This window comes from Gossypium hirsutum, chromosome D08, assembly GCF_007990345.1.
Source record: "Gossypium hirsutum isolate 1008001.06 chromosome D08, Gossypium_hirsutum_v2.1, whole genome shotgun sequence".
NCBI lineage: Eukaryota > Viridiplantae > Streptophyta > Magnoliopsida > Malvales > Malvaceae > Gossypium > Gossypium hirsutum.
The window spans coordinates 51,344,844-51,366,693 of NC_053444.1; the positions used below are offsets into that span (position 1 = coordinate 51,344,844).

At 33.1% G+C, this 21,850-nt stretch overlaps 1 protein-coding gene and 1 long non-coding RNA gene across 2 annotated transcripts; one reads left to right on the forward strand and one right to left on the reverse strand.

Annotated features, from left to right (window-relative positions):
* Nucleotides 1-560: 560 nt before the first annotated feature.
* LOC107900862 (brefeldin A-inhibited guanine nucleotide-exchange protein 2) lies at nucleotides 561-10,023 on the reverse strand. Its single transcript, XM_016826607.2, has 11 exons — nucleotides 8,224-10,023; nucleotides 7,146-7,463; nucleotides 6,709-7,054; nucleotides 6,196-6,618; nucleotides 5,813-6,105; nucleotides 5,167-5,440; nucleotides 4,119-4,624; nucleotides 3,087-3,408; nucleotides 2,615-2,993; nucleotides 1,799-2,484; nucleotides 561-1,450 (listed from the first exon to the last, which is right to left on the reverse strand). The coding sequence occupies exons 1-11, from the start codon at nucleotides 9,402-9,404 to the stop codon at nucleotides 839-841; spliced, it is 5,340 nt and encodes a 1,779-aa protein (XP_016682096.2). The 5' UTR covers nucleotides 9,405-10,023; the 3' UTR covers nucleotides 561-838.
* Nucleotides 10,024-17,310: 7,287 nt separating this feature from the next.
* On the forward strand, nucleotides 17,311-18,061 carry LOC121219830 (uncharacterized). Its single transcript, XR_005916800.1, has 2 exons — nucleotides 17,311-17,458; nucleotides 17,777-18,061. It is a non-coding gene; the product is annotated as an uncharacterized lncRNA (long non-coding RNA).
* The last annotated feature ends 3,789 nt before the right edge of the window (nucleotides 18,062-21,850 follow it).

Genomic DNA, 21,850 nt, shown 5'->3' on the forward strand with positions numbered 1-21,850 from the left:
TTATGGCTCTTTTCAAGAAACTTAGTAATTTGTCAACTAGCAATAATTTTTATGGGGACAATACCTTTGGAAAAGACCAAATAACCCCTATTGAGAAGGGATATTCCCCGCATTTTCAACCTTGTGAAACGGATAGGGAGAAGGGTAGTAATGGAGAATCAAATTTTTGACGAAGTCTTTTTAACGTAGTGGTATTGTTGATTGAGTCTCTTTTGTCTGGTGGATGCCAGCTGAATTGATAAAAAACAAGCAGCTACCGAATGGGGGCCGGCATAACTATGCTCGTCTTTGGCTTTTAGATCCGCCGCAGCTTTGCCTTCAGCTCTTTGGAAGGAAGTCAAGCAACTAGTTTCAACATTTTCGAGTTCTTATCCCAAACTCTTTACACTTTATACAACGACAAATCATGGTAGTTGATGCTTTCCTCCATTACTTAACCCCTCAAGCTCAAGCTTGCCTTTCTTTTACCAATCTCAAGCTCTCAACATAGTCTACAAATTTTAAGTTCCCAAGTAATGGACTAAACCGGAATTTCAATCACTTGTCTATCAAGAAATTGAGAAGTTTCAAACTCACGTATTTAATAAGAAAATTTCTTACAGAGAAAAAAAAAGTAATGTTCTGAAAATCATTTCAAGGGAAAATAAGAATTAACTATCATACAACAGAAAATTCCCCAAATGATATCTATGAATAGAGCTCTTCATACACTGAAACTATATTTACGGTAACAATTATTATAAAACTAAAAGAGAGGGTGAAAACTATTAGAGTAAGATGAGAGGTAAACGAAAGCAAATATATCACACATCCAAACGACGGTCCAATTTTACCAAGGTCAACAGGATCGCAGTAAAACAGGGCCCACAGAGGAGCTAAGCATATCGCTAAGAGCTACCTGGACCTCATTTGAACCATGCTCACAACTTATCAAGCTCGAAAGAAGTGGGAAGAATTGAACCAAGTTCTTCTCGAACAAGGTGTCTCCCAAACTACAAATGGCCTGGAGAGTCGCCACAATCAGTGGTGCACGGGAAGCCAATTCTCTCCGTTTCCCAGAAACTGAAGGAATCAACCACTGGCTTTGCTCCTCGGGAGATGTTTCAGAAGTCTGCCCAGACCGTGCAGTTTCTATATAAAACAGTAATACCTCCTGGCAAAGATCAACAAGATGGGACTCTACTTTAACCTCCTCGTACCTTGGAGGCCTATCTAGTATCAGATTCTGCAAGATTGTAAGGCAAGACTGATACGCCTCATTCTCAAGACGCAATAGGGGAGGATCTTGCATTTGGATCATGGGGCTAAACTCTTGAAGCTTGGATTGTAACGGAGAATCGATGTTGATCCTGTGAGCATGGGAAGCCACATCATGTATTGCTTCATAGAGGACTAAGGTGTTCTTAGCTGAAAGATGAGTTCGATACATGTTGTAGATTTCCATCATCGCCTGTCAGTAGAATAAGAACAGCAAAATCAGACCAAAAGTAAAAGTTAGCACACTTAAAACTTTAAAAAAAATTTAAAACCAATTATCTAGTTAGATATTTGTGCAAATATAAATATAAATGAAAAGGAAATAAATGAAAAAAAATGAACAGTTAGCACTAGTTCTTTTTAGAAATTTGCAATTTAAAAAATGGTCTTAATAATCAAGTCTGTGTTCCATAATTCTGACAACGTGATTAGATTAAAAAGTATAGTTCTCAACCTGTATAAAATTTCAAATTCCTTTACATGTTCTATGATACAAGGAAAGGTTTCTATTGATTTTTCAATATTAAGACGAGAAGTCTACCTGAATCAATAATAGCTGAACAGCAGCTCGGCATTTTGCTTCTGATAAAGAAGCATAAATATGCTGTGTTCTCAGGCTCTCTGAACCGCCCTGAGATGTGTCAGAACCAGCAGAAGCCTCATTACCTTGGCTATTCAAAGCATGCTCATTGGTTCCAGCCATATTATCCCCACTAACAACGCAAGAAAAATCAGGAAGTGTTGCATTAGCTGCTTCTTTTAATGAATAACCTACTTCCAGCCACTTCTCCTCAGAAAAAAGATCTCCAGCATTGCTCATCAAACGTACAAATGCAGCAGTTCCAATACCGGCTAGGCTTTGGTGGGGACGCTTGATAAAACTTATGAGTAAAGAGAAAACCTTCCTCAAAAGTGGATGGACGGTATTATAAAAGTTCACAAAAAGATCTACAACTAATTGGAGTGCCAATGTACATGTCTCATAGAGCCATGCATCTTGATCAAGTTCATCCATGTCACTAACAATTCCCTCCTCATTTGAGTCACCACCCACTGGATCAATACCATGACGCACATAGTCAAATATCGGAAAAAGGACAGATTCAAACACCCTTTCCCACAAAGGCAATGAGAAGAGGTGACCATGGTTGCGCAAAGTTTCAAACAACAGTTCTAAAGCATTCTTCCTAATTTCTGGCCTAGGGTCAAAACTAAGTTCTGATAAACCTGAAAAGAAAAATGTGAGGCAAGTTAAGGTCAGAACATAATGCATTTCTAAAGTTTGAAGATAAGAGTAACTATGAAATCTCAAGCAATTTCAAATGTGTAAAATCAAAACAAGTACATTATTCCTTACCAGCCAACAATGGGAACCAGAAGTAGAGATGATCATCCTTATCTATAAGCTCTCCATTTTCTTGTCTTCCATCTTTTCCCTTGTGAGGTGAAGATGGAGAAACCTTCCCATTTTCCTTTTCCTTTTTCTTTGATGAGGAGCCAAGATCCCCTTCTGCAAGTTTCGCAGCACAGAAACGTAGAAAAGCGATTGCATTGAGACTGATATCTTTGTTGTATCTACTATTGGTGAAAGCAACTAGGCAATTCACACAATCGGTGAAGGTTGTTGTTTCAGTTTCGGTTATGTATGGGAAATAGTCTCGAATGATCTTTTCCATTATTTCAAAGGCCAACAGTACAATGTTTTTGTGGTTGTCATAAGCTGCAGTAGCGAAAACCTGGAAAGAATTTATCCATTTAGTAATAAATTGTTTACAGACTATGATATTCAAAAGTTAGGATTTATATGATAGATATTAAGAATTCATTACCATGAACATGCTCTTCCACCCTGATTTGACATTATTGACACGAGATAATACCATCTGTGAGACACATCTGATGATTAATTCTCGGATTTCAACAGCACTGCTCTTGCGCATAACAATAACAAAAGGCTTCATAAATTCATTCTGAAAATTGTAATTAGCCAACTCTTCTCGCTCCAAAAATTTCATTGATAGTTGCCGTAAAGAATCCATTGCAAAAATTGCAATTGACAGGTTTTCAGAACATCCAATGGTCACAAAGAAATTGGAGAGCACATGCCAGATGCTTGACCATACAAGCCTGATCCGGTTCATGTTATAGTGCCTGTCAGTAGATCAGAAAGTTTTCAGATAAGGAAAATAAACAAATTAAGTAAAACCCCCGTAAAGTAATATTGTTGGGGCTAAGGAAAAAATTATTTTAATGAGGTTACGTTATTATCAATAAATGAATAATTTATTTATTTATCAGTAAATTAACATTTATTAAATTATAAAAAATTGTATTTTCAATCTTTATACATGTATATTATCACTTTATAGGAATTTAATATTATAATATCTATTAATGTACATACATAATAACTAAGGAAAACGAAAAGAGGCATTTCAAGCAATAGTCACCTCTATTAACTGTTTGCTACAACAAAAAAAATGTATTAAATGCGGTTGCACATTGCGGAACATTAAAGGTAAGATTAGGTTGGTTTAGGTATAGAGAAAATACAAACTTTAGATAAGTATTTTGAGAAATAGCGAATGAAAAGATAAAAGTTATTATGTGAAAATTTTCTTATAGTATGATATCAAAAGATAAAGTTATAAAAGTTCCCTGCTAGGACCTAAAGAACATATAATAAATTCATTATCTTATGCATTCGGCAAGGTTTTTACTTTAATACACGGGCTTGAGTTTGCGCTACTAGATTTTATTAATTAACTGAGACCATTAACTTATCAAACATTCATTTATCAATGGTTTACCATATATGGAACAACAATAAGTCAAAGTAAGAGAAGTGGAAAGAATCTTACGCAATCTCAACAATCTTTGTAAGGCTAAAAACCCGAGGATCAGATATAGATCGCAATTCCTCCATGGACACCTTGCACAGAGCCTTAACAAAGTCTATGATAGCCTCACTGTTCAACTTTTGACTACGTGTAAATATACGATTCATTTCAGAACTTCCAACTTGTTCCAACATGTTGAGATTAGAGACTAAATTGTCCACCTGTTCAGATGTGACTGCCCCAGCTGAATTACCTCCAATACCAGCACCATCATATGAACCCCTCATCACAGAAGCAGCAGCGTACTGAATTTTTACTGGTCCCTTTTTATTTAAAACAGGAAGGTTAGTTGACTTAGCTTGCTTCGATTTTTCTGACTCATCCTGTGGGAAGGCAAAAAAAGTAGCATCTGGAGGAGCACCCTCTCCCAAGAGATGCAAATGCTCAAACCGGGATACACAAGTCAAAATATGCTCCCAGGCTTCTCGTAAATAATTTCCATCTTCATCTGCAATTGTAACTATTGCCTGTTGACAATGTAAATGGAAAATTCAGTGTTAGATCCACAAGAACATGGAATTTTTATTTGAGATCAAATAAATGGATCTCACTAGTGTGTTCCCAAAGGCCACTTATTGAAAAGTCTATATCAAAAGACAGTACACTGGAGGTGATCAAATTCAGTTAAAAACTGGCAAATTTGCACTAATGACATTCCTCTGGAGTGAGGTTGAGCAAGTCAACTTCAAAGACTCGGAGGTGATAAATTCAGTTAAAAAATAGCAATTTTGCACTAATGGCATTCCTCTTGGAGTGAGGTTGAGCAAGTCAACCATTCATTACCATCCCTGTACCAAAGTTAAAATGAATATCTGCAATGGCTAAAAATAAAATAAAACGTTCTCACTGATGTGAATAAACTGCATTACATAGTTTGCCAGATTACAGGCATTTGGAAGGGGTTAGATGCAGGGGGAAATCACAAAATTGAACACAAAATGGAAAATCTCAGAAGACTAAAAGAAGGTTACTAACAACATATTCGGTACATACTAAACAAAATACGGACCTTGATTGCATATATATTTTTCTGTTTGATATCTGCAGGAGAATGCAGTGAAGTAAACTTGGCTAATGAAGTCACAAATGCATCTCTATGAGTCTTCATGGACATCACAGCAGTAACATGGATTGCATAGCGGAAGCCTTCAAGGCACAATGTGATCACTGCTTCATCGTCACTTTGGTCAAGAGGTACACTGAAGGCAGCCAACATTGGAGCCCAGCATACCTCAATCATGAATCTCAGAATCACTACATCTGTGGCTGCATAATAAACTGACCTACAAATTGCCAGTAGAATGGAAATCAAGGGATAATCAAAAGAAATATATATCTTCTTCAAAAGGAAAAATGCCACTTTTCAGGAAACATGTATTGCTAAGTGAGGCGAGAAATCCTGTTCAAAATACCACAAGGTAAAAGTGAAAGGGTTTAAAATAGAAAATAACAATTACTAAATCTCAACACAAGAATAAAGCTTAAACCCTGTAAATTTTGAATGAAAATACCTATTGCAATTTCACTCATTCCAAAGAAAAATGAAAGGGGAAAAAATAGAGAAGACATAAAGACTGAGTTCAGCATAACAAAGTAAACAGAAATCTGTCAACACTAGAGCATCGATATGAAAGCTTAAAGCCAGTTGTTCTTACTTGGATTTGCGAGCTTTCTCTTTAAATTGTTCTTGCATGTGCCTGATAAGATCATCACTGGTCTCCATATGCTGGTCCTCGTCACGCTTGCGTATCACAATATTCAAGATATTGTCCAAACCTAATATTCTATTAGAGTTTACAGACTGCTTCTGGTGCAGAGACAAATCATTTTCCTTCATTTTTATCTCATTTCTTGATATCCTTTCAAATAATGATCTTAAGTACTCCTCAGGCAAATCTTTTCCATCATCTATGCCACGATTGTTTCTTATGAAATCATCAGCTGACATCTGTACAATTCAATTTAGGAAATGGGGGATCAATTTTATTGCACTAAATGTCAACAGTATCATATAGAGAAATAGAGAATGTATATGCACCTTGTTCTTCACCATAGGGTTATGAGAATCAGTATTGAGCATTATGACAGAGTAAGCAAGGACATATGCTGTATCAGCACTGGTGAAAGCCTTTGGGTTACATTTGCAGTACCGCTCAGCGAACTTTTCCATGATTCGGTCAATCTTTTGTGCCTCACCAGGCAATCTAAAACCTTGTAGAAAAGCTCGGATTGCCTCATCAAACTCCATGCCTTGAAACTCAAAAGAGTCAACATAGGCATGCATCACTTTCAGTGACAAATCTTCCCTTTCTCCAAGATAATCACCAATTAATGTTTTGTTCAAATCAGATGCATTCTTAAGAAAAGCAGCTATCTCCTCCGGGGAATCACCAACCTTATTTGCTTTAATTAGAAATTCAATTCCTTTCTTAGGTTTCCGATTAAAAAGAGATATACCTTCCTGCCAGAAATTTTAAATTAGGTTTCATGAATGATGATCAGCTAAAAAGGTGAGGTCAGACCAGTTTACCAGATATTATTAAATTCATACCTGAAGTTCAAGCTTGTAAGCTCGACGTTGCTCAATAGTTAAAACATCAGAAGCTTCATTAGAGGCTTCAGAATGAGAATCTGATCCTTCAGCAGGCTCATCCCCATTCAGAATTGCCATGGGAACATTTCCAGGTTCAGGACTGTTCTCAACATCTTCAAATCTCTTTGTAGAATAAGGATCTGGAATGCGTAACTGTTGGTTCATCCAGTCTCCCATTGATCTTAAAATAGCCACTAAGCACCTCATAGCTTCAAGTTTCATGGTTGCTTCCTGGGGTGGCAATAGTGTTGTAGCTACACCAGGAGGAACACCTTGAGCTGTTTTCAGAAGTCCATTGACCATTCTGGAAAGAACCATATAAAAATATGTACAATCTATTAACTACAAACAAAAACTTGTTAATTTTGATTCCACTATAAGAGTGTGGATCATACCTTTCAAATATGTTTGACGAATTGACATCACAATCATAGTTGATAAAGATATCTACCAAGGTCTGTGAATCAAGACAAAGCTTGTCCAGAAAACGAAGAACTATCATCTTTTGCTGAAAATTTGGTTGAGCAACATTTTCCAAGACCCTGAGAACAATCATAGGAAAAAAGACTCCAATCTCGGCTTTCAGGCCAGCTCGAAACCTTGAGACCAGACTAATGAAAATGGAGCAAGAAAGCTGGAATACAATCATAAGAGTTGAAGCACTGTTCTTTAATAGGGATAGACACAAGTATTGCTTTATGGCACCTAAAAACCTGTACCAATACAAGCATATACACTGAGAAACCAATTACAATTTCAGGATAAATATCAAACATTTACTGAAACCAAACAAAAACTGAAATGTATACAAGCATTAACAGGTTATGTCAATTTTAATAAAGGAAACTGAAAATATCATATTTTATATAATGCCTCCAGGTTAAGGCACAAAATTTCTTTTAAAAAAAAATGTGATCTCAATACAAAAATAAAATCTCAGATAAATCAAGAAAAGGTGGTTCCTCATTATGAATGCCAAAAAAATTGTTAATGAAATCAACAAGCAAATGCACCATAGCTTTCCAAAGTGAACAGAGGTAATGGAACTAAATTACTTAACGAAGGGCACCTCAGTAAAACACCAAGAGCAATTTGCTAAATGTTCAAGGGTCCATGACCACAACATTACTACACAAGGATTTATATTATCCAGAGAAATTCTATACCACCAAGATTCAGTTTAATGTCACCTCATCAGGAGAAGTCACCTAGGATGTTTCCAGATCTAATAAAAAGCTATAATGTTTGTGTCCAAACCTCCAAGAATCAATACCTAAATGCCTAGACCTTACTGTTATTTCTGGCTATAACCTATACTAATATTAAGAGGGCATATCGAGAATAACAAATAACGTATTCCATGAGCACAACAGTAAACTAAATGAGAAATAAAATCCCTAATCATAAGAAACGCAAATAAGAACAATCAAATAAATCAGAGAAACATGTGCAAAGAGGGAACAACAAAGATACCTTTCACTTGTTCTAAAAACAGTTCCAGAATTCTCTAACAAAATCTTCAACAACTCAAGCGCCACAATCTTCCCTCTCATCAGCAGCGGATCTGCCAAGGCCTCTTTAGGAGGTGTCTTCATTGACAACTTGCAAAGTGCTCTAAACACCAAAAATGCATCCCTCTTAAACTTATTCCCAATCTGAATCTCCAAATCTTCATCTCTGTCCGCTTCACCATCTGCCAGCTCCCCTTTCCTCCCTTCTAATGCTGTCTTATACATACTAATCTCCCAATATTTTGCATCCAACATATCCTTATCAGTAGAATCCAGCAAATCAGCCGGATTTGTGGTTTCAACAGCTGTAGTTTCAAAAGCACCATCGTGGCCACCTAAAGAAACCCTACTAGGTGTCACTGGATTCAACACTCCATCAATGTCCTGCATAATTTTAGTTATAAACCCTTGAACAAACTGAGTCATTGATCCATCAGCATCGGATTTCTCAATTGGTTCCATCAACTCAGCCACTACTATCGGCTGCACTGGGACCGCTGATGAATCAGCCTCCATTCTCCTAAAAACAATCACCAACATTTGAACCAAAGAAGCTTTGGCCGTTGTCTGATTTACCACATTCTTACTCCCTAAGTAAATATCATAACAAGTTCTCACAATTTGCAACAAACAGTCACCGTGGATTCGCAGTGAGACGGAAGTTACCGCAGATAAAAGCGTTTTCAAAACCAGTAATTCAATAGCATCGTCGCTTAAATCGTGACATTTACAGACGGATTCAATCAATTTGGATAAGAGCTGGGCTTCAGGGCCTCCGCTGGGGTCCGCTTCGCCGCGCAGGTAGCCATAGGCGATTAACTTCTGAATGCAATCGACGGCTGGGTCGACGATCTTGTTGAAAGCGGTGGCGCAAGCGTTTATCAGAGGGCCCAGAATGAACTCCGATTCAAAGAGCGAATACTCCACTGCGCCGCCGTCGTGGAGAGGGCCAGGGATCGAGTTTTCGGGCTCCGAATCCGGCGAAGCTAGAGGCGAATCCGAAGGAGAGGTGAGTCTTTCGAGAAGAGCTTTGCATTGGTGAGCGAGTTTGGAGTGCTTCCGCCATGAAGCGTTCTTGATGATCTTCTCGAGGGTCCGGGCTACCACTTGGCTCAAGCGGGAATCAGCTTCCGAAGAAGCCATTCCCGAGTCGGATATAACGTGTTTCTCAGTCTCACGGTCTCGGATCTACGGAAATGGGTAACGAAATACTATGCTGCGTTTCACCTCTCTTCACTAGGAGTAGGGATGGATTATCCGACTAAAAATGGAGTCGAGTTGACTCAATGAGTCTACACGGCGGTTTTGGCTCTAATTGCATAAGATTTGGAAGGAACCATAAAAAGGAAAAACAATAAAAGAAGGATGGAGAAGCAAAAGGAGAAGAGCGGGCTACTTCGATACACACAGGTTGAAGAGGCAGAGTTGTTAACTGCTAAGGGCTCAGATCGCCTTTTGGCTTGACTTTGTTGTCTAATTCTAATTTCAGTCCCTCTATTGTGCTGAAATTTAAATTTTAATCTTTTCTATTGACATGATAAGCACTCAATCGACACATAACTTTATTACTAGTTGAAAATCAACTAAAACAAAACTACACCTTTTTCCATGGAAGTCCAAGCCTGAAAGCTGAAATGAAATGCCCTTACTTAGCAATGATAATTTGTTTTTTTTTTTTGTCAACAAAGGAACTTCATTAGACAGCAAAGTTAAAATAGCCTCAAGCGGGAAAGCGCATCCTCAGAAGCACTCCCTTCTTGATAAGTATGCATAAGTCTTAAGGGAGATAAAATAGAATTAGAAGAGTTAGGGTGGATTTGGATGGATAGTATATTTACTTATGGTTACTATAAAAATAACGGTGATGATGAGATTAGATATTGTAGCGACACTGTAACATGAGACAAAAAATAAGCTTAATGCACTATCCAAACCTACCTTTAGTATTAGACAATAAATGAAAATCAAGAATGGCATCAACTTCAGTTTCCAATTGCCTAATATTCAAACTTTTAGCTAACATAAGATCATCCCTAAGGGTGGGTTTGGATTGGCGGTTGGGTGCGTTTAGCTTACTTTTTGTCTCACGCTACAGTATCACTACAGTATCTAATCTCACCGCCACCGTTGTTTTTACACTAACCGCAGGTAAACGCACCGCCCATCCAAACTCACCTAAGGCTTTGCTTAGTATGAAGGGAAAAAATGGAAAAGATGGAAAATTGAAGAGGTGGAAAACTGGAAGGATGAAAAATAATTTTTTTCTTTTCATAGGTGGGTTTGATAGAAGTGATGGAAAAATAGAAAGAAAATAAAATATTTGAAAAGTGCATAATTTTGAAATAACATACACATCTCTCATTTCCTCTCTCTCATCTCCTATTTACTTTCCATTTAGATTTCTTCCTAACCAAACACACTCAAAATTTATTTTCTTTCTATTTTTTCACTCCCTCCACTTTTCTACCCAACCAAGCACACATTAAGTATCCAAAGTTTCGCTTCAATGCTGCTCGAAAGCAGAATGTGACAGTAAAAGCCTATGATCCAAGTACTCTCATGGTTTCGTATTAAAGGTCTTACTCCCGCTACTCTAGGATTCCCTAAGAAGGAACCATCGATGTTTAGCTTAAAAGAGCCAAATGCTAGTTATTTTTTTCTCATAAAGCTCTATTTTTTAAGTGAAAGCAATAAGAATGAGGATCTATTTTAATTGAATTCTGAGTGGTAGGGCAACGTAAAAGGTTGGTTTAAAGGAGAAAATTCCACCAAAAGATTGCGAATATGTTAATTAGCTCATAAGAAGGTATGATGATATCTTTTAAAAAGAAGTTATCGAGTCTTAGGGAAGAATCCAAATATCAGACTTACCAATAGAAGAGTATGATATTAATGTATAGAAAACAAACGTAATGAAACTTGTAAGGATGCATCTGTTTGAAAAGGTTAAGTATTTTACTTTTTTTGGTGGAAAGAAAAGAAACTATTTAATTACATAAAACCTCTAAGGGGGAGTCCTCAACCAAACATAGACTATCCCTCTTATCTTGGACCATTCTTACCAGTCTGTTAACATCATACTCCGATATTCTATCTGTGCCAAAAGTTGATAAATTTTATTAACCAAAGCGGAATTGAAATCATTTGAGAAACTAGCTTAAATTCTTGAACAAGGAAAATGATTATTTCATTGCCAAATGTGCAATCTAGAGAATACCATAGGAGAGTACTTTCATAACACCCTTCGTTTATTTAAAGTCAATATTTCACAGTACAACCTTTATAACAATAGTGAAATTTGTTATTTTTTTATAAAATGATTGTTGAAAATAATATTTCAAACTAATCATCAGTCAACAGAAAATATTCTTAAGTTATTTTCTTCAAAACTCAAAATATTCATCGAAAATCATTATTTTTTAAGGATTTATCTTTTCATCTGTTTCATTTATATATATATATTCTAAAAACAATTAACTTTATCTTTATTTGTTCATTTTTTAATAGCACATCAAATGATGATCAATATCTCAAAATAGAGCCTATTAAAAATCTAATTTTTAATATATATTAATATCGTCAAAATCATTTTTTATAAATTAATTATTATTTTTAGGATAAACTGCATAAATGATTACCCGATTATTAGAAATTTTCTTATTACGTTACTTAAATTTAAAAAGTTACAAAATATCACCCGACTTATTTTTTTGAAATTCAAAATCCTTAAAACTGTTAACAATTGATTGACTGGTTGTTAACTTAATGACTTGTTTTCTAACATTAATTTTAATTCCACATCATTTCCACATTATATAATAATTAAAAAAATTAACCCAAAACTAAATTACATTGTTTACCTTTCCTTTACCAAATTTTTTTAAAAAAAATCAAATTTAAACCCCCAAAATATATTTTTAAACCCTAAAATTAAACTAAAAAATACTTAATTATTATATGACATGGAAATATGGATATAAAAAATAAAATTTAAAAAAAAAACAAGTCATTAACAGCCATATCAGCCAACTATTAAGTATTTAACGGTTTTAGACTTAAAAAAAAAGTAAGTGAAGTGATCATTTTGTAACTTTTTAAAGTCAGATAATCTAACAAGAAAGTTTCTAATAATCAAATAACCATTTATAAAGTTTACCCTCCTTTTTAAAGTTCATATTTTCAACTATCTCATTTATTTTGAAAATATTAAATCATGACCCTATAATTTTTTTGCTAAAAATAATTAACCTTATCTTTATTTGTTCATTTTCAAATAGCATATTAAAGGTCTTTTCCATCATTCATATTTGTTTTATGGTCTATAATTAAAATTTGTTATTGTCCATTTTAATAATATTATCTCCAAAATTCGAATCTACATTCTACTATTAAGAATGCAATGCAACGTGTCTCGTCACAAAACCTAACACTTAATGATTTTATCAAAGTTTTTTATCATACATATTATTATATTAACATTAAAATAAAGATATAATCCTATTTGGCCCAAAAACTTTTCATGTTATAAAATTTGATGATAATTTTGATCTAGAGGTAATCATGGGTTGGGCTACCTGGCCTGGCCCAACAGCCTGTCCGAAAAATGAGAGTGTTTGGGTAAAAATATAGGCCTGAAATATGGGTTTGGGCAAAAAAATGAGCCCGTTTAGAAAACGAGCCGAGCTTAGGGTAAAACTTTTTTGGCCCAACCCGGCCCAAATTATATATTAAATATTTTTTTTATTTTTAATCAAATATATTTTTTAATCAAATATATATTAAATATATACTTTTTTGGTGTTGTAAAATTTAATATGGGGGGCTCAGGCTTAGCAAATTTTTTTCGGGCTGGGATTGGACAAATTTTAGGCCCATATTTTGGGTCAGGCTCGGGCCTAGAAAACGAGCCTAAAAATTTGTCTGGGCCCGACCCGGCCCATGATCACATCTATTTTGATCTATTGGTTTTTTTTTTTTCATTTTATAATTTATGTTTGGAATTCGCAATTACTATTTTTAATAATATTGTTTTCAAAGTTTAAACTTGTGTTTTGTTTTGGATGAAAAATGACAAATTTATAACAGGCTTTTTATTGTTTTCAAATATGGCATAACTCTCTATACTTTAAAAAAAAATTAGAAATTAGTTCATATATTTTTTATCTTCAAGAATTTAGTCTTACTTTTCAGATTTCAAAATTTAAGTCTATCTATTAACATTGTTAAATCTTTTTGTTAAAATTATTGGTATGATATTTTAAAATAAAGAAAAATCACTTAGCAGGTATATAATTAAAAATAACTTGTAAAAAACTTGAATTTAAAAAGAAAATATTGTTAATATATTAGACCAGAATTTTAAATTTTAAAAAATATAGAAATTAAAATCCTGAAAATGAAACAAGAGGGAGTAAATGTTATTAATGGGTACATCTATGTAGGGGACAAAAATCGGCACATGTAATAGTATTTATAAATATTATTTTTCTGCAAGCAAATTTTTGCTGTATTAACAGATCCACAATGTGCTTCGCTGTTTATGCATGTATTAAGTTATATAACTACAAAAATCATTTGGCTTTTCCAAAAAAAAAAAAAAAAACTATTGGGCTAATATTTTATTGGGTATCTAAATTTAATTTCAATATTTAATCTGGTATTTGATTTTTTTTGTCTCAATTTGGTACTTGAGTTTAGCTTTAATGTTCAATTTAGTGCTTAGACCATGTGATCTAATAAATATTTAACATGTGTGCTCTATTATAAAAATATAGGTACTTAATTGGGACAAGAGAAGAAACTAAAGTACCAAATTGGAAATTGAAACCAAACTCGGGTACTTAAATGGGATAAAGAAAAACTCAAGTGTCAAACTAGAAAAACTTAAGTACCAAACTAAACATTGAAGCTAAATTTAGATACCAAACTGAAACGTAAAAAGAACTCAAATATCAAATTGAACATTAAAACCCAACACAGCTACTAAATATATATTAACCCAAAATTGTTTATTCATCATTTCATCCCACTTAGTTGATGTCATGAAGTAAGCAAACCTTAATTTATTAAAAGAAATTAAAAAAACATTCAACATATGATTCAAATTCGATTAAGAATAATTACACCATTTACTATAAAAAAAAACTATCAACTAAATTATTATTTTTCTTTTACCTAAACTCATAGATAATTATCCAAATAATAACATTCATTTAAAAGAAACTATTTCCTATTTTTAAATTTTTTTTGTTTTCCTTTTAGAATTAAAAAAATAATTTATATTTATATTTATATTATATTTAAATCTCTCACTGAATTAGTATTAGAAATTAACTAGACATCAATTTAATAAAAAATACAAAAAAATCAAATTAAATATATAATATCAAATGCAATTAATGGATAACTATGTCTTTTATTATATAAAATATGCATCAATTTTTCTTTTTTCTTTTGTCTAAACTAATAAATAACTATCACAAACAATAATTATTCATTTAAAAAACTATTTTATTTTAAATTTCAATTTATCCTTTTAAAATATGAATATTTTTAATAAATATTATTTAAAAGTTTATTATTTTAATAAACCAACTAGATGTATTCGTATAGATGTATCAATAATTTTTTTTTGAAAAATGATAAACTACCTAATTGGTCACTCAACTTTTAGAATATTTTTATTTTAGTTACTCAAGCAAAACGACAACTAAAATACATAACAATTCATGTCCACATCATATTTACACTTTTCTTTTGGTCATCTAACTTCTAGGTCGCTTTCATTTTATTCATCGAGAAAAATATTATTTTAGTATTGATTCAAGTAAAAAAAATTTAATGATTAAATAAAAAAGTGATAGAAACTAAAATAATGCATTAAAAATTTGTTAACTTATATTTGTTTATCCCATTGTCGGAAATTCTAATTTTTTATATTGTAATTTTAAATTCTAAAATACCAAAACCAATTAAATAAATTGTTTGTGTTATAAAATAAAGAGAGATGAAGAGAATAAAGAACAAAAAAATATGAAAGCAATAGAGAATGTACTTTATTGATCAAAAGGGATGATTATAATTGTCGAAACCATTTTTTTATTTAAAAAAAACGTGGATCGACTTTTAAGATGAAAATGGAGTCGCCACCAATCCTTTTACGAGGTGTGATCAAATCACCTTGAGATTTTAATAAAACATATTGATTTATTAAAATAACAATTTTGGTCTTCGAATTTTGAGAAAACAGGTTCGGGAGTCGGTTACACACGAGGAAGGGATAGCACCCTCATGACGCCCAAAATTGGTACTGAATTGATTGTTTAATGTCTTAGTGTGGAAACTTTGAAAAGATTCTAAAATACGATCCTTTGAAGTTTAAATTTGAATAAACCAAATTGAATGATAAGACATACTTCCTTCGAAGAAATAAATTGTCACACTCAATGAGTTAGGGTGCGACAATTCAATTGTCAAAATTAGGTATGTCTTTTTAATTTTTAAATTTCAAAATTCATGCATCTTGAGGAGGTTGTCGGTCATATAAGTCAAATGAGAAATCAGAATCCAGTAAGTTAGGTTTCGATTTCTCGAGGTTCTTAAACGCCAAACATTGCCTTTATTTTAAAATCAGGATAACAGAATGTCACATCCAATAAGTTAGAATCCGGCATTTTGAAATCCTAAATGCTTAGTTTTAAAATTGTATGATTTTAATAAAATAAGCACATGACTACCTAAGTTCATCGAGAAAAATTGGAACCCAGTAAGTTAGGGCACAATTCTCTCAAGAATTATAAACGGTAGGCCTTTTTTAATATGAAATAGGATGATGAAAGTAAAATTTTTAAAAGAAATATGTAATGTAAAAGATATGATAATTCAAACTTAGACTAAGAAGTGGCCAAATATGCAGTAAATAAATACAAATAAAGTAACAATAATGATTTTATTCACATTACACATGAACTTAAAATAAACTTGACATAAAATGATAATAACATTATAGAACAATATTTTGAAATGAATTCGTAACAACTAACATACATTTATTAATTTACAAGTAGTACGCATAAGATGAAAATTCAATATAAATAATGACAAGTAATATAATATGTAGAAGTTGAAATATATAAAATATAGATGAAGATATTTAAAAAAAATTATATACATGTATACGATAATATCATGCTAAAAAATATTTTTATATAAAAATATAATGAGTGAAATTAAAGAAGAACATATTATGGAATGAAAATATTAAAGAATGTATGTGACATAACGAATTTACATAGAAAATGATTAATCTAAATAATAATGAATACATAACAATACATAATACAAGATAAAATTTAAAATAATAGTATATTAGATTTCTTTTAAAAAACATGTGATAAACTAAAATAATAATTTAGAACAAATATATCACATCTTAGAATTATGTTAACACTTAAAAACAATGTCAAACGAATGCCAAAATATACTATAAATAAATTTAAAATAGATATTAATCCAATTTGCAATTATACTATTAAAACTAAATTTGAATTGAAACTCAATTTAAAATTCAAAAATAATAATAATAAGAGCTTTTGATATCGTAAAAACAATAAACATTTACAAAATTAAATGAAATACTAAAAAAGAATAATAATAAAAACGATTGAATTAAGACCGCAACATTCAAAGGACTAAATTTACAATCAATCCAAAACTAAGGACCAAAAGAACAATTAAAAACGCAACTTCAAAAGTTCAAATCCATAGGACAAAAACGCCATTGTTTGATCTTGGACCAAAATGAAATCAGAATAAAATATGTGGTATAAATTAAAAAATTAAAGAAAATCGGATCGAAATACTACAAAACAAAGGGGGACTTTACACGCAAATAGACCATTGAAATGAAACGCGCGGATCCTTCCCTCGGGTCGGGTCACCGCGCGGGTATGAACAAATACGACGCCGTTTTGGGGGCCACTGATTCAGGCCCCACGCGACGTCGTTTAAATGTCCTATAAGAACTAATTTCAAAAACCCTAAAATCATTTCAGCCACACGACAAAAATTTGGGCATTCCTGCCTCTCAACCGCTGCAAGTCTGAAACCATCCTCTGCCGTTCCAAAACCCAGGCCTCTGCCCATCCCACTCCGCTTCACACAGAGGGGAAAAAGGCTTCATTGATGCCGACGTCGAGGTAAGATCCCCATCTTTCTTTATGTTTTTCGTATATAAAATAAGAACAAATCGAAGAAGACAACAAAGAAAAAATAAAATCAAAATCAAACGAAGTCGGAGAATTACCTAAACGATTTATTCTTTCTTGTTTTTGAAATTTTTTTGTATTTTTGTCTTATAAATCTTCGTAACCCCTTACAAATTCTGTTTAATGGCATTATATAGCCGAAGAATGACAGAATGAAAATCAAAAGAAAATTATAGAAAAATCTTGCACTATTTACTGCATTTTCTTGCTATCCTTTGCTGTTGTTTTGTTTGCTTCTATTTATTGCAGGTACGGAGGCCAGCTGGAGTGTACGGAGGCTCGTGTGGATTTGGCGCAGAGGCGCTACACGCGTGCGGACGTAACATGCACGAGAAGGAGGCCTGGCTCTGCTGCAGCGGTGGAGGCTGAATGCTGCTAGGGTTTACTGATTTCTGGTTTAGGCTAGTTGGGCTAGGTATTGGGCTTAGGCTAATTGGGTTTAGGCTAGTTGGGTTTCTGTAACTTGGGTCTGGTGAAATTTTGTTTTTTGTAATTTGGATTGTTTATTGGACTGTTTAATTTTGTTTTTTTTAACTTGGTTTATTTTACTAACGGGCCGGGCAAATTGGGCCTATTACAATAATGATTCATCAGAGTCTCTATTTATAGGCATAAGAAGTATAAAAGAAGTAGAGATCTAATTCTAATAACTATTAGAATTTAAAGTATATTAAAATTTTATCTTGATCATGAGACATTCACTTAATAAGATATTCATAACGGTTTGAAATTTTTTTATCCATTAATAATGCTAACCGATTTATTACTATAATGTTGAAATTAATTAAATTAATTACTTTAATCTCGTTTTAAATTTTAAAATTTTATTTTATGTTTCCATATTAACCGTAATGAAATCAACTCAAATAACTCATATTTAATAATTGTCTACTAAACTTAAATTTCTTTTGATTATATGATATTGAATCTTCCATGCTAAGCTAAAAACAAAGAAAATCATTATAACCAATTAAATTAATTTGCTTTGATTTTAATTTGGAAACATAAAATAAAATTTTAAATTTTAGAAGGATATTTAATTAATTTCAATATTATAGTAAAAAACCGAGTTACACTATCAAGGAATAAAATTTTTTCAACAATTTATTTAATTTATTTTGATGTTTTAAAATTTAAAGTTTCAATATTGAAACAAAAAAAAATTAAAACTTTCGGCATTGGGTAAACAAGTATAATATGACAATTTTTTTAATGTATTATTTTAGTTTCTACTGCTTTTTTACTTTAACTCTTAGTGTTCTTTTACCCCGATCAATACTTAAAAAAATATTTTTTTTCTGTGGCCAAATGAAAGTGTAAACATGATGCAGCATGTACAGTCAACCGTCATTAGAGATTTAACACTTGGTACAGTCCACTGTCATTAGAGATTTAACGCTTGAGTGACTAAAATGAAAGCGCCTTAAAATTTGAATGACAAAATTGCAAGGATTTATTTTTAGGTGACCAAAATGAAAGCGCCCTAAAAAAACTACATCCTTTGTCATTTTTTTTTGTCAAAGCCAAGGTATCCATAGTTAGTAGCAATGACTAATCCTCTTACCGCGTGTGCTTTTTGAATAGGTACATGACTGATCATGAAATGTGCTTCATTCCCATGAATGGGGTCGAACCCTCGATTGTAACACCCTTAACCCATATCCGTTACCGGAACAGGGTTACGGAGCATTACCAGAGTTTATAGATTTAAAAATAGTTTATACATATCATTTACAATTCATAACCAAAATCAAACATATTCAATCATAATGTTCCTTGAATGGGCCCTCGAGACCCAATTTATGCTTTAGAAATAAGTCGGGACTAAATCGGGAACTCAGAGAATTTTTCGCAAAATCTCAAAATTTTTCTTAAGTGCAGGAGACACACGCCCATGTGGTTAGGCCGTGTGGCTCACACGGCCAAGTGACACGCCCATGTCCCAGGCCGTGTGGGCATTCGATGTGAAGCACACGGCCGTGTCCCAGCCCGTGTAACTCTTTGACTTGGGTCACAGGGCCAGCCACACTCCCGTGTGCTAGGCCGTATGGACAATTTAATTTTTGAAAATTAAGTGCAAGGGTCACACGACCAAGTCACATGCCCGTGTGCTAGACTGTGTGACACACACGACTGAGACACACTCTCGTGTCTCTGCCCGTGTTAGCAATTCGAAGCATTATGTTTCTTAAAATTTAAGATACAGACACATGGCCAAACCACACGCCCATGCGCATGGCCGTGTGTCACACACAGCTGAGACACACGCCTGTGTCTCTGCCCGTGTGGACAAAATAAGGCCATTTCCAAGCCTTATTTCACACCCAAATTTGTCTTTCACCTACATTAACATTTTAACACATTCCCAAACCCGCTTCCAACCTGATCTGAAGGATAGTCTGATCTTGTTCCAACCCGCTTCCAACCTTTACGAGCTTCCGAGTACTAGAAAACAGAGGAAATGAAACAGAGTAAGCATATTATGCTTAGTAAGTTCGTATAACAGAAAATCAACTTACCAATCATTTATATTTAAGATAAGCATACAAAATTTATCCAAAGAAATTTGGCAATTTGCCTAAACACATATAATCTCAAGAAACTTGTTAGTCAGATATTACATATAAGCATCAAGAATCAAGGATGAGCTCATCATGTAATAACTTGCATAAAAGTATGCTTTTCATATCATATTTCCATATAACATGTGCAATTCTATAACAAATCATCTTAAGTTCAGTTTAACCATGTCAGAATTTTACCCGTTGAATTTATTTGAAATATCAATAGATACACATGTAGTACACTCAAAGTGTACAAAACTATAATCCGTCAACTCATATTCAGGGATACCCATTAGGGCACATAATCAGGAAGCACTCTCTCGAGCCATATAACAGGATGCTCATGTGAGCCATGTAACAGAAAGCTTATCCGAGCTATAACATGAAACTCATAAGAGTTTAAAATAGGAAGCTCATTGAGCTTAACAGGTAACTCTGAAGAGTTATTATCAGAGAGCTCTAGATAGCCATATAACAAAAAGTTCAAGTGAGACATATTAGGAAGCTCACAAAGAGCCTATATCAGGACGCTCATAAAGAGCTGCGATATGTTTGCATTATATGCAGGATCCATACCGGTCATATAACAGGATGCTCACAAAGAGCTGCGATATGACAGCAACACATGCAGAGTCAATACCGATTAGGATGCTCACAAGAACCATGTAATAGGAAGCTCGAGAGGGCTTATAACAGGATGCTCGTAAGAGCTATAGTGTGTCTACAACAGATGCAGGACCACAACCAATACGGGAAATCCTGTATCCATCAAATTTCATTTATTCAAGCAGGATTTAACGTTTATCAGGTATTATCGGATATGTGATTGATTTTCATACATAAGACATTTATACAACTCACATATATACAACATTCAATTCAAACATATTAATATACATAATTTAATTACACGAACTTACCTCGATAATTGTTCGTGTTCGTAGTCTACTGATCCAATACTTTTTGTTTTCCTCAATCTAACTCCTTATTTGATCTTTCCAGATCTATATAAATGAATTTAACATCAATTTAACACATTTCATATCTAATTCAATCCAATTTACATCTTAGGCAAAAGTACCATTTTGCTCCTATACTTTTGATTAATTTCAATTTCATCCCTAGGCTCGGAAAATAAAATTCATGCAATTTAATCCTTATTCCAAGCCTAACCAAAGTTTTCATACAACATTTACAGCCCATGTATTTAAAAAATTCAGAAAATTTCCATGAATTTTACATCTTTTCAATTTAGTCCTAAAATCAATATTTCATGAAAATTTCCTTTACAAAAGTTGTTTATCTATCAATAACCTTTAATTTTCTACAATGAATTCCAAAATTTAAGCATACTCATCCATGGAAAATTTTTTATACTTTGATAACTTTGCAAATTGATCCCCAAAATAGATAGATTAGGTTATTACGATCTCGAAAATATAAAAATTACTAAAAACGAGACAAGAATTCATACCTAATTGAGCCAAAACAACTTGCTTGAACTCCCTTTATCTTAGCTAGGGTTTCCATGTATTTTAATTTGGGGAAGATGATGAAATAAGATGATATTAGCTAATTTTCATCTTTAATTAATTCAATTTCCAATTTAGTGCTTTTCATTTTCTAATTTTCCATGGATGAATCATCATAAATATCTACTAACTACTCTTAATGGTCTATTTTCCTTATAAGGACCTCAAATTTTGAATTCCATAGCTATTTAATCCCTCTAGCTACTAGAATTCAACTTTTGAATTTT

What these genes read in the sequence shown, in the direction of transcription:
- LOC107900862 (XM_016826607.2), bottom strand. Translation starts at nt 9,404, where the DNA reads ATGGCTTCTTCGGAAGCTGATTCCCGCTTGAGCCAAGTGGTAGCCCGG. An exon ending in GAGAAAGCTCGCAAATCCAA is followed by an intron (nt 5,441 to 5,812) that starts GTAAGAACAACT and finishes GGCAATTTGTAG; the next exon opens with GTCAGTTTATTATGCAGCCA. An exon ending in ACAAAGATTGTTGAGATTGC is followed by an intron (nt 3,409 to 4,118) that starts GTAAGATTCTTT and finishes ATCTACTGACAG; the next exon opens with GCACTATAACATGAACCGGA.